The following is a 15,856-nucleotide window of genomic DNA, read 5'->3' on the forward strand; positions in this document are numbered from 1 at the left end:
CATTCCTCATATTAACTCCCGCAAACAAAAAATCCCTAACCTCTCAAGTTTCTCTCAAGTTTTCCTCTCCATCAAGAAAGCTACGATTTCATTCCAAGAAGATCAAGTTTCCTAAGCAACCTCACTAAATGCATCTTCAGCAGCAAAATCCTATTGTACATTCACGCAAGAATACTTGAAACATAATAAATATACACACCACAATGAAGGAATAACCAGATGAAAAAGGAAGGCATGCTTGAGAGCGGTCTTCCTCTCAGCAGTGTGATGCTCTAAATAAAATCTACCATTGCTTGAAAGAAACCAAATATTTTGTAGGAAGCCCATGAAACATTTTCTTCCTCTCAACTGTCCTTGCAAAGAGAAGCTTTTCCCAGTTACCCAGAATAGATTAAGTATGACTACTTGAGGCTTGCTTACAGTTTGCTTCCTTGTCAATTTGTGCTGCCAAACAGGTTTTTCTATCAGCTGATGGAGATAAAATATAGATTTATAAAAGTACACATCTATTTTCAGTTCCAAATGTTCAAGGATTTGCTCGCCAGTGAGGCAAGTGCTAGTGCTTTTACGCTGCTATTCATCATTACCCAGTCGTTGGTGTTGTCTTGCATTCTTTGCTCCATTTGGTGCTAGTCTTGTATCTCTCTCAAGAAATGCAAGTCTAAACTTTTCTGCCACAGGCAAATCTCTTGTGCTTGAAACTGATGATAGTGATGTTTTAGGTACAAATCCAGAAACTGCCCAGGTTTTGGGGTCAATATCTTCAATAATGGGATCATCTAATGATATATCAATCTTGCTTCTCTAGGTACATCAAGCCCCCTGTAACCTAGTGGCGATGGCTTTGGATTTACTATGATTCGTGGGCATTCTTCAAAAAAAATCTCCAGCTGGTCCTTTTCAACTTTTGGCTGCAAAAGGATTAGATATTAGTCTGAATTCAGAAGACTACTTCCAGGTGCAGCCAGGGATAAGGAAAGATCAATGAATTTGGAGGGGCTACAAAGACAATTTACTTTGCTACTCCAGTTCAGAAGTGACATGCATAACTCCTAATAAGAAAGATAAAGTCTTGCAAGCTTGAACAGAAAATAGAACCCATACCCATAAAAGCCAACGCAAGGATGTCGCACCACGAGCTATTTCCAAGGTATCAAGTTCCTCCTAAGAATCTCCTTCCATATGCTCTAGTGTTGGCTTCAATAAAGTGAAGCATCTACGAGTTGTGTTCTTACTCCGAGAGCAGCCTCTGTAACATTCAATCTGTGTCATTCCGGTTATGTGGTTAATTTCTAAGGTTTCCTTATTTATTGAGAGAGGAGATCATTGAGATTGCATTCTTAATCCCTTCTCCCTTACTATGATACCTAAAATCTTCAACCACTAAGATACAACTTTGTTTCCCACTAAACTAATCCCCTTAGATTAGTTTAGGCTTCAACATAACTCATCCTAGCTAACTCTAGCTAAGATGACAGAATGAGAAAAACACAAATTCAAAACAAACACTAATTTTCTTTACAGATAAGGACCTGATTTACATAAAATGTGCAAAGAAATAAAACTCAAAATCAAAACACAATGACAATCTCGAGCTCCATTATTTTTCCCTTGTTTCTATTTTTTGAGAGTGAAAATGTTCTTGCCTATTTCGGTTGTGAGAGATAATGTTCTTAAAAATCTTATTTTTCCAATATAGATGAGAAACAATATAGGATAACCAGGTCTTTTTGGAGCAATTCTATTGGCTAGGATTCCTGTCACACTGACATAGCTTGAGCACTCACAAAATAGTTACAACAGTGTACTATTTTATCAACTATCACTTTTAGTTGCACAAAACAATTCAATTCTAACATGGGATCAAATCCCATACCAGATCTCAGTTTTTCAAATCATCAAAACAACAATCTAACAATATTCACTTTTTTGATGATGACAAACTAAGCTGCAAAAAGTTTATCAGTCTCTCATAATCAATCACCATAATCAACCAACACTCCCTTTTTCACAAACACCTCCCCCTATCACAGTTACTTCCCCCTTTCAACCCTTCAACCAAGTATCACTCCTCATTTGCTTTCATCAGTATTAAAACCTTACAAGCTATATTATTTTCCTCTTTTTGATATCATTAAAAAAGCAAGTAGTAAACCAGGTTAAATACAAGACATTTTAAATGTAACTCACAGCTAAGAAGGGCAACATAACAAGAAATAACAATCAGAAAGTAAGGAACAAGTCAATAGATATTGAATATCATTCATAAACAGAAATAAACATTAGCATTCAAGACACTAAATTGAACTACAATGAGAACAGGACTAAGCCACAAAAAAAGTGATAATGCTGGAGGAAGGATTTAAGAGGGAGGAGAATGACTGGCAATGGTTTAGAGGACAAACGATAGAAGGGATCAGCTTCATATGTGCTTTGAGCAATATCTCTTTGAGTCCTTCAATCTTAGCAGTAAGACTAGCATTTTGAGCTTTCAATAAGGACAATTCTTCTAAAACTGGTCCCTCAGCAGAAACCTTCTAAAACTAGTCCCTCAACAGAAACTTTCTTTGCCACCAATTGTGACATCTCTTCTAGCTTGTGCTTCAACTGCTCCTGATAATCCAGTAACTCAAAAACCTGGGATTTTCCTTTTTTCTAGCTCTACCCTCCACACACTCACATTCTACCATATTCTACCAGAGTGTTTAAAGATATTGTCTTCTTGATTTTCCCCTTGATTCCTTTTTCGTGAGAAATTTAATTGAATGTGAAAACCTTTCCAAGAAGATATCCATAAGCTATTCCATGCTTCCTATCCTTTTTTGTAACAATTTTAGCCATATGTTCCAACATGATTGCTGGAAGGTTTATATCTTCCATCGTAAGACCTCGAAAGTTGGAAAGTCCAAAAATGAAGAACAAAGGATGAAATCTCAAGAAAATGCTGAAACTGGCATCAGTGATGACCACAGAAGGCCATCACGAGCCATGGTGAGCACCACGGACTATGCTGGAGATTCAAAGACTCAGACCAGTAGGAAAGGGACCATGACAAAGGACCATAGACTACGGTGAGCACCATGGACCGTAGTACCCTCCATGGTAACCCCTCTCCTAAGTCCCTAGGAAACTTTCTACAGTGAGAACCATAGACGACCACCACATGCCATGGAGCTATTCACGGGCCATGGTATATTTCCGTGGTGGTCACTCTGCAGGCCTCCTACAGGACCTGTACCACAGCCATGGTTCACGGACCATGAAGGTCTCTGTGGAGGAAGTTCAGATACTTCCGTACAAATCTCCCAAATCTTACCCCATGTCATTTACCACGGGACACTACCACGAGCTTTGGTGAGAACCACGGACCATGAAGGGTCCCTGTGAAGCCCAGTCCGGCCAGATTTAAAATGGGTATTTTGGATTTTTCCTATGTTTTAATATTAAAGGAAGGTCATTTTGAGGGTGAAATTCACCTATCTAAAAGACTCTAAGACTTCCAAAGACCTCATTCCTCATATTAACTCCCGCAAACAAAAAATCCCTAACCTCTCAAGTTTCTCTCAAGTTTTCCTCTCCATAAAGAAAGCTACGATTTTATTCCAAGAAGATCAAGTTTCCATTATATTCAAGTCTGTATTAGAATTTCATTCCCCAAGGTATGTGGGTCATTCATGAGTTCTTCCACCCATGGAACCCAACTGATTTCTAAACTCAATATTTCAATTTCAAGTGATGAATTTTATGGGTCTTCATGTTATAATTCCAAATGTATAGATTCTTGAATAATTGAAGTTTGTTTACCCATAGTGACTTATACTGACTCTTGTTTACATAAAATAGATAACTTATCAAGGTCCTTATATGAAGATATGAAAGTAGTTTTAAAGTAAATTAGTGGGTTGCTTTAAGATGTTTTAAATGAAACATTACTTTACTCTCATGTATGCTATCATGAATTTGAATGATTTGAAGGTTAAATGAATAGAACCCACCTAGTTTTACTATGTTCTTAATGAAGTTGAAATAAAAGCTTGACTCCAAAATGAAAGTTTATGAAAGCTAATGTTTATGATCAAAGGGAGTCTTATAAAATGAAAGAATGATGAAATGATTATAAAATGATGTATTCCACTTGTGAAAGGACAATTCTCACTTTTGTGAATCAAATGAAAGGTTTTAATAAGCTATTCTACTGAATGATGTTTTGATGACTTGATTATGTTCTTATTACATGAACTATTCTATGGGATTGACTTAGCACTGAATGAGGTATTGAGGTGGGATTCGATAAGGGAATCCTAGTAGCAACCCTTTGTCCCATTAACTATGCACCAACATAGGAGCTCTTGTAGACTTAGGCTAGTGGATCCACAAATAGCTCTTAAAGTTAAAGTTAAAGAAATGAATGAAGTTGATGGAGTTATACCCAGTAAGTAGTCTCCCCATGCCAATGTAGGGGGTTATGTTCGATTTCATGTAAAAGTTCACATGGTCTAAAATGTCAGTTACGGTCATCTTCCCACAAAATGAATGTTTAAAGGTTATTCATACTATTGAATATGCATGCATTGTACTATGTTTCATACTACATAAAGGTTCTAATGTTTCTTAAATATTCATGCATGCCTACATACTTACTACATTCAAAGTACTAACGCATACTCTATTGCCTACATGATATTACCATGTAGGGACCGATGTTGCTCCACACTCACCTCCGCATGGCTAGTTGATTACATTGAAGGCTACTATCGTGGTGAGTTCCTATGTTTCGGGAACAACATCATTTACTTTGTGACTTTGTTAAGTAAAGTTCTATTGGGATACTTTTCACGACATTTATTTTCATTTATTATGAGGGTGAGCTAGTGGTATGTCTTAGCCCCCGCCGTGTCTAAAGTAGTAGAGGTATTGTTGAACAAATAAATGATGCTTTTGATGTTGTTTATAACTCGTGTGCTATGTTATTTCCCTTGGTCTCATTATTCCCTTTTTACTTCCACTTATTCTAGAATGTCATTACCTATGAGAAGCTAAATGAATGCTAAGAGGCTTAGGTGAGGAACCTTTGGGTATCTCATTCATCGTGTCACGTCTAGGACCTAGGCTTGGGTTGTGACATCCATCTTGCTGGGATCTTCCATCAGAAATAGATCTGAAGCAAAAGCAATTGTTCTATTCTCTAACCTGGGAAGCAAGACTTTGTTGACGAACTCGAAGTATAGCTGGAAGGTGCCTTCCTAAACTTCTTGGACACCCCTGCTATGTTGAGTTCTGGTACCTTCTTGATCTCCTGAATGAAGTGAGAGGAGGGAAATAATTTTTCAGCTGAATGAATTTCTTTAACAGGAACCTGTAAGATTTTTCCCCGAGTGTCCTTATTGAGATGAACTTGATGACCACTAACCACTGTATTCATACTTCTATCGTCATTTAATTGTAAATTATAGTAAAACTCATGCATTTCCTTTTTATAAAACACGGGAACTAGCCATTCAAAAAGATGAGTCCACCATTGGATCTTCACATCATCAACCAGGTCCCTCATACCTGGTCGATCAACAAATTCAGGATCAAAGACCCGCCCACTCAAGACATTTTGAGTCTTAAGTATTTGAACCCTTTTCTTCTTAGTGAGAACATTATCTTTCTTGTTTGATTCTTCATTGGGACTAGGTCCTTTCCTAGAACCAGATTCTTTGTCATCTTCCTTTTGTTTCCTTGTTCTCCCTTTGGTTCTCTATTTTGCAATCTCATTCTTTTCTAGTGGGACTCTTGCCTGTTTTGACATTCTTCCAGATTTTGCCTTTTAAGACTGTGATTTCTTGGTTTGAACTTGTCCTCTCTATTTTTCCACTGCAATAGCTATATTGCCTGATTTAGTTTCACTGTTGACCTTTTCTTTTGAAATATCCACCACATTTGTCTCCTCATCCACACTGTCTTCTACCAAACTCCTTCTTTTTCTTTGATTTTTTATAGTTTGTGATTTATTTACCTTCATGGCGTCATTTAGAAGCTTTTTTTTGAAATCCTCTTGTAGAATATGGACTTAGCCTCACATTCTATTTCTTAGAAACCTTTTCTTTTCCCTTCTTGGAGACTAGTACCATTTTTTTCTAAGACCCCACGAGAGAGGCCTATTATCCTCATCATCTACCTCATTTCCCATATTGATGGGAAGTAAGTTGGGAACAAAAGTTTGATTGAATTTTGGCACTATATTTGGGTGTTAAACCTCAGGGGTTTCCTCCTTTCTTTTTGAGAATATATTTCTGCTTTCATCTTTCATGTAGAGACTTTGTGCTCTAGTCCCTTAGTTATTTTCATAATGTTCGATTCAGTACTCTTGTTGATGGGTAGGTAGTTGTTAAAGATTTGTTCAGAAAATCCAAATAGAAAGGGACTAGGTTGAAATAAATTTGTAGTAGGTCCCTCTTTTTCAGGACATACTTTGGATAGGACGGAGGGTTTTGAAGAGGTCTCTTGAGTAGTATTGAGGTCGAGGGTAGGAGAATAAGCAAGAATTGTACCAAAAATATCAGTGCTAGATTCTTTGGTTCGTTTTTCTAAAGAACGAGTGTGACAGGAGTTGTAAAGATTTTTCCAGAAGGAGATGCAAAGGCAAAGGGATTAACTTCATTTAGTGCCTTAAGCATTTTCTTGATTTGATCAGGGAATTGAGACATGGTGAGGGATTGGGAAAGAAGGGTAGAAGAGAAAGAAGGTATTCTGGAGAATTTGGAGGGATGTGAATGAGAAGTGAGAAAACAAATGTGTGAGAAAGAGTCATTAAAAAGTTTGTGTCAGTTCCCTTAATTGAGGCGTCGATTGAATTCAAAGGAGATGGGACAACGATCAGAACATTTGACAATTGACACATGGCAGTCATATCAGTTCTAACAAGTTGTTTAAACAGTTATGAGAGTGTTAACCTTGTATGAGGACCAAGTTCTTTTCTACAGTATGAATGTATTCAATCAGATCTTTGCTAAGTTTTCTTACTTCTAGCAAATTCCTCATGTGTGTGTATATCTGTAAGAGATACATAAATGACTTTACCATGAAACATGCATTAAGATAAAACAAGGATACATATTTCCTAATCATATTCAAAATAGGAGATTGAAGGATAAGCTTGATCATTCAATCACTTTCAATAATCTCAGCTTCATACGATTCTTCTCAACAATTTTTCTTTTTGTTTACACAAGAGGTAACTTCACCTTGAAATGCCTTGAGCGAGTAAAAGATTTCAGCACAATCAATCATGTGCATCGATCAGCCACTTTCCATGTATCAACTTAGGTTGTTGCTTTCTTCACTCACCTGCACATAGATTATTTGTTAAGCTTAGGAAACCATTTGAGTCTGAATTTCCAATAAGAAGATAAATGAGCAACAAGTGTATTTCTAGTCCAATCTGGTAGAACCATTTTCTTCAGGTTAGCATGTTTCTTTGATTTTGACCTAGGACCAGGTCTAACTCTAAACTGTACCTTCTGTTCCAAATACTTTGAAAAACCTTAGCTAGACTTTTCAGTTTCTTGAATGAATAGTCATTCAGGTTTTTCTTGATGTCAAGAAGTGTTGCCGCATCATACTCATCATTGTCTGATTTTGCCATGAGGACAATATGTGAGTTGGAAACACTTTCATCATCTTTCATGGTTATCATAGACACATCTTCTAGTTGCTTGAGTTCATCCGATTCACTTGAAGAATCTCCCCAAGAAGCAACATCTTGTTTAACAAAATTCTTGTAATCAACCTTATGAATTGAACAATTTCTACTAAAATGACTAGGTTTGTCATAGATATGACATAAATGATTTTCATTTGAAAAATTGCTTCCACTTCCTTTTTCAAGGTCTATCTTAGAGTGATCTTGTTGCTTGTTCATCTCATGAATTTGGAGATTTTCACTCAACTCATCCAAGACAAGAGTTTACAAGTCCCTTGCCTCTGCAACAACATCACCTTTACTTTCCAAAAATTTTGACATAAATTTTTTAACATTTCTTACTTGCTTTCTTGGATGGATTTCCTCATCTAGACAACTCACCTCATTTTTTATGGAGGTATGCCTGGTATGCATTTCCTGGATAGTTTCATTCTTTTCCATAATGAAGTTCTCTTTTTGAGTTATAGACATAGCCACTTTAAACTCTTTTTCTTGACTGGTCCCTTCATGAGCTATCTTTAAACAATCCAAAATCTCCTTGGCAGACTCACAACCTGAGATTCAATTGTACTCATTAGGTCCTATTCTGCACACTAGCATCTTCTTTGCTTTAAGCTCTTCTCGATCTTGTCTTTATCGGTTTCATTGTACTCTATTCATGTTTCAGGAACAACTTTGGTGCTTTCTCCTTTCTTCACTTCCTTCATAGCTACATATGGTCCATCAAGAATAATGTTCCATAGCTCACAATTTCAGTCATGATGAAGTCATACATTCTTGTCTTCCACAACCTATAGTGTTGACCATTAAAACAAGGTGGTCGAGTTGTTGATTGTCATTCTTCCAAATTAGTAGGTGCAACCATTATCACGAGATCCTCTCTAGATGTTAACCTTATAGAGAGTTCTGCTCTAATACCAATTGATGGCTTGTGCGCTTCTATCAGTAAACTCTTGACCTAGTCCCTAACTACAGGAAGAACAGTAAAGAACTGAAAAATAAAAACACAAGCAGTATACATGAAAACCCAAGGAATAAACTCTTGCAATCTCAAGGATTAAACTCGCAATTCCTTCCCCCTTACTATGATCCCTGAAATCTTCAACCACTAAGATACAACTTTGTTTCCCACTAAACTAATTCCCACAGATTAGTTCAGGCTTCAAAACAACTCATCCTAGCTAACTCTAGCTATAGATGACTAAATGAGAAAAAGGACAGATTCAAAACAAACATCCAGTTCCTTTATATATCAAGACCTGATTTACATAAAATACGCAAAGAAATAAAACTCAGAAACAACACACAATGACAATCTCGAGCTCCATTATTGTTCCTTGGTTTCTATTTCTTGAGAGTGAAAATGTTCTTGCCTATTTCAGTTGTGAGAGATGATTTTCTTGAAAAGCTTGTTTGTGCCAATATAGATGAGACATAATATAGGATAACCATGTCCTTTTGGAGCAATTCTATTGGCCAGGATTCCTGCCACACAAACACAGCCCGAGCACTCACAAAATAGTTACAGCAGTGTACTATTTTATCAGCTGTCACTTTCAATTGTACAAAGCAATTCAATTCTAACATGGGATCAGGTCCCATACCATATCTCAGTTTGTCAAATCATCACAACTAGAATCTAACATGATCAAACTACACAGGCTTTTGTTCAGCTCAGGGAAGCACTAACCACAACATCTGTTTTAGCCATGCCTAATTTTTCAATGCCCTTCATTGTTGAAACTGATGTCTGTGATACTGGCCTTGGGCTTTTCTTATGCACCAAGGGAAGCCATTTGCTTATTTGAGCAAGGGCTTGGATCGTAAGCATCATCCCCTATCAGTTTATGACAATGAGTTCTTGGTTTTTGTCAAGGTTGTAATTAAGTCGAGTAAATATTTGGTCTGCAGGCCATTCATTATTAGGACTGACCATAAAACCTTGAAGTTCTTGTTGGAACAAATGCTACATGTTGGTTCTCAGTTGAAATGGGTGACTAAGTTATTGCAATTTGACTTTGTGATTGCATATCAGAAGGGTAAGGAAAACAAAGCTGCTAATGGTCTATTCATTGTGTCTGCTGTGGAACTGTCTACCATGACACTCCATAGTGAGACAAGGACTGCTATAAACAAATATGTTTTGCTCTTCTCTGAGCAACTTTTCTCCTCATTACTGTTTCCTTATAAATTCTACACGCTTGTACTTGCCAAGGAAAACTTCTCATTTTAGATGCTGTATAAGCCAGTCACCAAAGAGTAGAACATTACTTAGCAAAAATGAACCTTTTTCCTTTTTATAAAAGGTGGTCTTCGCCAACTCACAAGCACCTCCACTATTTTACCGGATAAATGCTCTACCTTCCACCAACATTTGGAAAGACAGGAGACTCGTGTTCAAAAGGTGAATCTTTTAGTCTATAAACTGTAGGATAGTCTCCTGTTACTTTCAGCAGAAATCCAAAGATTCAGAACAAGTACCTTCTCATCTCTAGACTAGACTAGTCTCTCTTTCCTTCATTTCTTGCTGTAAAAAAGAAGACAAAAAAGTATCTTCTCCTGATAGCAATGATACAAGATGTGACAGAAATAACAACACGAGCTAATTGTTCAATTGCAAACAACATCAGAGTAGAAGCCTATTGTCCTACGCTTGCAGTCTTGGACGTCTAGCAGTTCCACGTCAAAAACTTCAAACTGTTTTGAGCTAAAAAATGTTGAAGGCCCAACCTGTGAGACAGAGACATTGCAAAAATATCAAGATGCAGTTCTACTAATGCATCATCCAGACACAATATATCAAAAGGCTATATATATATATATATATGATCAAAATCTACAATAAAGTACTAATTTACATCCTAGTTTTGAGAAATACACTTCATAAGTGTGGCTCTAAATGTGATTTTCAAGGTGTTGACAACCTATATTTTGGTAAAGTCAGAAGGGAGTTGCAATAGTTGCCTCAATATGAGTTTTGCCTAAATGTAATTTAACGTTTTACAAATACATTTCTTGATCTATGTACATAATATCCTAACTTTGAAAATATCGTGCAAAAAACAATGCGTTCAGTTAACACCATTAACTCGGACCTGTTCTAAAAAGATAAGTTCCACAAAAAAAACGAGTTGTAGAACGAAGGCCATCTCCCATTTTTTAGATGGAAGAAAAATTATGTGCTAATCGTTAATAATTATGTGCATTAAGAGATCAAGCCGCACCACACCTATTCATCCATAGGGAAGAAATAAAACCATGATCCACAACCATTAATATGCATATTGATTTATGTTTTCTTAATATTACAGTATTAAAAAATGTAACTTTCCCCTTGTTTCCGAAATACGTAAGGTAAAACTTATTTTCTTTTTGTATTGTTCTCTAGATTGTAGTTTTATATTAAATTATTTAGATAGGTTAAGACTCAACAAACAAATAAAAGGTTCCTTTTTCATTTGTTAACCTTTTTATGCTAGAAAATTGTATTACGATAAGTTGGACAGGAAAAAAAAGTTATGACATGATTTAGCATTGAAGTTTTTTAATACCTTAACTGATTTAAAAGTGTTTCAATTGCTTAATGATCACTTACTTCTACGTACTAATGTGAAATGTAGCCTTTATCAATCCAAATAACAAAAATAACACTCCGTCCATCTATATTTGACTTTACACCCCCTTTAAGAAGCAAAAAATAAAATGATTATTTTACTTTAGGGAAAATTTTGAGCCTTCCCCACCCCCACCCCCCCACCCCACAAGATAGGATCACATGCATTACAAATTATTCTGAAAATGATGTGCAATAGAATCTTGTTAAACTACTTAGTTAGAACAGTAGCAGTACACTTAGGTCCAAGTTGGTAGAGTTGAGTTCAAAACTACTCCAAGTTTATTAGGAACTTATCTTTGAGGGGGCGAAACGTATATATATTCTCTCATTTCGAACCTCACAAGGAGTACTCCAACTTAACCAAACTGTCTATATGGGTGAGGGAGACAAATGAAATTACTAAAGCGAACAAATTGGGTATTATTGCAGGAAGAGCTTCCTTGTCTTCTGTTGGTTAGCAGTATCAGAGATAAATTCTTATCAAATAATGATATCAGAAGAATGCAATAGACTACATAGCAGTCTAAATGCTTACTTTATTCCGTAACAACTTTAGATGACACTAATTATAAAAGAATCCAATTGAGGAGGAGATTTAAGGATACTTACCGGAGGTCCTAGTTCTGGTGGTATGATTATCCTTCTTTTTCCCCCAGGTCTCATGTCTCTAATTCCTTCCTCAAAACCTGCAATCATCCTTTTCTGCTTATTGCAAAATTTCTCTGAGAGGTAAAGAGTTTACAAGATTGTGTTTTTGCTTAGATCACCTGGGACCAATGCTTTAGTGCCCATCCGAATCTTTGCAGGAGAACCTTGAACGTATGTGCTGTCAATACGACGTCCAGACTCGTTATAACCAATATAGTGGAAAATCACCTGCCAATGGTAACAGAAATTCGGGGATGAATGCAGCAATGAAAGAATCAGAAACAAGTAATCTGTTTCTCATTTCTTAATGCAATTAAACCTTGCTTTTCCTCTTCAATTTGTAATTTGAATACCTATTAGGATAATAAAATCACATTTGTCTTTTGTTGTTTGGTAAATAAAGTGAAATATGAAAGAATCATCACTAGGCCCAGGTGACAAGTTGAAATAAGCCCAACTGAGCTTAGTAACAATATAACCAGCCTAAGTCGGCTCTTTTTGCATTCATTAACAATACATATGTCAGATTAACTACATAACACTTAAAACAGTCTCATCTCTATGATTGAAAATAGATTTCACAATGATTGTCCTTAGTCAACGACAAAGAACTCAGGTGTGAAAGATCAGAGTGACTTACCGATCTTTCTGTTCAGCAATGGCTAAGTAAGGAGTACAGGTAGTTAATATTGAATCATATCTAGTAAGTAACATTTTGTTTTGGTACTCTAAAATCCATTAAAAAAAATCATCAATTACATACTTCTCCCATAACTGAACTATGTCTAGCATAAGTCTACATTGGGCAGAGGAAAACCACTATTGGAAGAGTAAGACATGTTAATGAATAGACCACCGAAACAGTCAAAGCACATAAATGTCTTACACCAAGGGGAGAGAAACAACTTTTTTAACTCTACAAAATGGAGAGGCTTTTAAAAAGGTCAACTAGAGATGTAAAGAGATTTTGTCTATAATATAACAGGTTCTCAAAAGAGTAAATCGAAGGAATTAAGGAAATATTTCCATAATATTAGTTCCTTCAAAGACAGGCACAACATCCAAGTTTTGCTTTCTTGATATTCGGTATTATTCCCATAATACAGACATCCAAGGATCATCTTAATTACAAACTAAAATGGTAAAAGAGTACAGTACTAGACGCCATCACCTGTGTAATGACAGTTTCTACAAGATCAAATGAAATCTTTGAATGTAATAACATACAAACAAAACAATTACATAAAGCATATAAAAAATGACCGGAAAAAGGAAATGCTTTTTTTTACCGTGAATGTACCATATCGGTTCCAAGACTCCGGTAGACAAATGAATGAACATGAAAGACGAACAGATACTAGTTTCCAAATAGGATGCATTCAAAATAAATGACAATCTAATAAAAGCAAATCACTGTTTTTCAGGAACAAAGAATGAAAGAATACCTGTTGACCATCCTTTGGGCAATCACCTTCCCCAACAGCAAAATCCCGCAATATAAGACCTGAATCACGCCTAACGTAGTTATCAGGCGTGACTACTTTAACTGTAAAACCTGGAAAAGGATTTGAAGAGTTACTACCACATCATAAAGTTTCATGATATAAAAAGAAGGAAATGGATGTCAAACTACTGATGTCTTAAACTTGGGTACTACACATGGTCCTTTACACCCATGCAGTCCGTCATGGGCAAACAAACCTTCTCTGATGAAACTGGGAAACTCTTCAGGGGCATTATTTTCTCTCTGGATCCGTTTGTTCTGCTCTAGCAAGCGTCTTTCATCATACGGGTTTTTGCTCTTTGTTTTCCCAAAAGCTGGAAAAGCGGGAGATATGCCGGATGTAATCAGAAAAAACAGGAGAGATCTGCGCTTCATATTGTCCGCATAATGCAAAATATTTACTTTCTGTTCCCTAACCCTGAAAATATTCTGTATTTCAGCTACAAAAGATTGACATTGTAGTTAAAAGATAGGTTACCTTTTATCTTGTAATGTGGCAGCTAAGCTGCACTGGAATGTTGACTTCTGTCTGGGAAAAGATTGAGTTGTGTGACAAGCTGATAGAGTATCTGAATTGAGGATAAAACAAGTAGTTTAATAAACGGATTTATGCATGACAAACCATAAACATTACCTATCAAAGGCTGGCAATTGTTGCTTAAAGGATTCTATATTGTATTCTCATGGCAAACTACATGGAAACAACAACAACATACCTAGTGAAAATCCCACAAGTAGGATATGGATAGGGTAGAGTGGACGCAAACCTTATCCCTACTTCGTGAAAGTAGAGAGGCTGTTTCCGAAGGATCCTCAGCTCAAGTGCAGTTATTTTTTAGTATCAAATATTGCAAACAGGAAGTAATAAACAAACTACTTGACAGAGTTAAGAAGCTGCTAATATTTTAAACTAAGAATTCTGGTAATCCATAGAATAAACAATAATTTCAACTTCCTAGAGCAAATTGTTCCCTAAGTCAACATATAATCCTATATGAGTTCATATTACCAGTCCAAAGCCTAGATAAAAGGAGGATAGTAAGTTAAACAACCAACATCAAACTAGTTAATTATGATGAATCCTCCCAATATCGAATGAATTGGCACGTGATCTCTGACAACACCAACATACCCAGTGTAATTTCACAAGTGGGGATTGGAGAGGATAGTGTATTGACAATCTTACCCCTACCTTAATGAAGGTAAAGAGGCACATGCTTTCCGACGATTCAAAATATTGGAATGAAATGTATCAAGTAAAGCTAATTCATATAGCTAAACCTATTCAAAGTAGCTAGAACAAAATGTCAGTAACTTTAAGAGAATTCTTGGGTCAAAATATAGCATTTAATTAAGCTGAAAGGGAGATCAAACAAGAAAGGAAAAGAAAAGAGAACACAGGTAAATAAGCCCACAAACTCAGCATACAATTTACAAACGGAAAAGAAATAAAAGAAAGTGTATGTATCAAATAGAACCAATTTTTCAATTAAACACAAGAAAGTGAAAGAGAAAAGAAAAGGTCAACCCTTTCAAAGAAGAGAAAGGGAAAGAACATAAACAAATCCATAAAATTTTTGATTTCTATACCAAGAAGCAGTAGTAGCCATAAGAGGAAAGTAATGCAAGTGTCGAAAGAGAGAGAGGAATTACATGAAAAGTTGAGAAGCATGGCTTTGTCCTATCTGTGGAAAAGATTGAAGCTTTCAGAGCATTAGCAGTCACTCATCTGCTTCTCTGGCAAAAGGGCAATGGGAAAATGGCTGCTGTGCCGTTTATTGGGAAAAACGAAGAAGAAATGCTAATACAGCTAAATTTATCTTCACGTTGGACGCTATAGAACTAGATATATTAATAATAGAACCCCTAAGATATCTTGATATTAACTTTGTGGGACATTCAACTAAGGGTGATAAAAATGTGTTAGAATTTAAAAAGAGTGATAAAAATTTTAAAAATTGAAAGTTGGTGATAATTTTATGATTAGTAATTAATGAGTTTTGATCAATTCCTCAAGTTTTTTTTTACATTTTGACCTATTCTCATAAAACCCTAACTTAAAAAATAAGGGCGCAGCTTTTTCTCTTTCTCATTTGCGCGTTTTTTTCTCTTCTGCTTCATCCTCCTCGGCTCTTCTTCTTCTTCTTCTTCTTCTTTCTCCTTGTGTTGGTATTACTGTGCCTGAAAGAAGAGAGAGAGAGCAGAGCACCCTTTTTTTCTTTTTTTTTTTAATTTGAAAATTATTTTAAATTTTTTTCAATTTGCAACTAAATTGCGTTTATGTGGCATTGGGCATTGCTTGAGAGGTATTTTCGACCATTTTGGTAAGTAAATATTTTTGGTTTATATCTATTGCTCATTTGGATTTTTTTCGATCATGGTTGAATTCGTTTCAGCAACT

General features: G+C 36.0%; 1 protein-coding gene and 1 pseudogene across 1 annotated transcript; both read right to left on the reverse strand.

Moving 5' to 3' along the window:
- Positions 1 to 512: 512 nt before the first annotated feature.
- On the reverse strand, positions 513 to 1,272 carry LOC129875774 (uncharacterized; annotated as a pseudogene).
- Positions 1,273 to 10,078: 8,806 nt separating this feature from the next.
- LOC129877641 (peptidyl-prolyl cis-trans isomerase FKBP20-2, chloroplastic) lies at positions 10,079 to 15,287 on the reverse strand. Its single transcript, XM_055953164.1, has 7 exons — positions 15,109 to 15,287; positions 13,934 to 14,024; positions 13,653 to 13,873; positions 13,397 to 13,506; positions 12,071 to 12,179; positions 11,913 to 11,989; positions 10,079 to 10,417 (listed from the first exon to the last, which is right to left on the reverse strand). Exons 1-7 carry the CDS (start codon positions 15,125 to 15,127, stop codon positions 10,298 to 10,300), a joined length of 747 nt encoding a protein of 248 aa, XP_055809139.1. The 5' UTR covers positions 15,128 to 15,287; the 3' UTR covers positions 10,079 to 10,297.
- Between the last annotated feature and the right edge of the window lie 569 nt (positions 15,288 to 15,856).

This window comes from Solanum dulcamara, chromosome 12 (genome assembly GCF_947179165.1).
Source record: "Solanum dulcamara chromosome 12, daSolDulc1.2, whole genome shotgun sequence".
Taxonomy (NCBI): domain Eukaryota; kingdom Viridiplantae; phylum Streptophyta; class Magnoliopsida; order Solanales; family Solanaceae; genus Solanum; species Solanum dulcamara.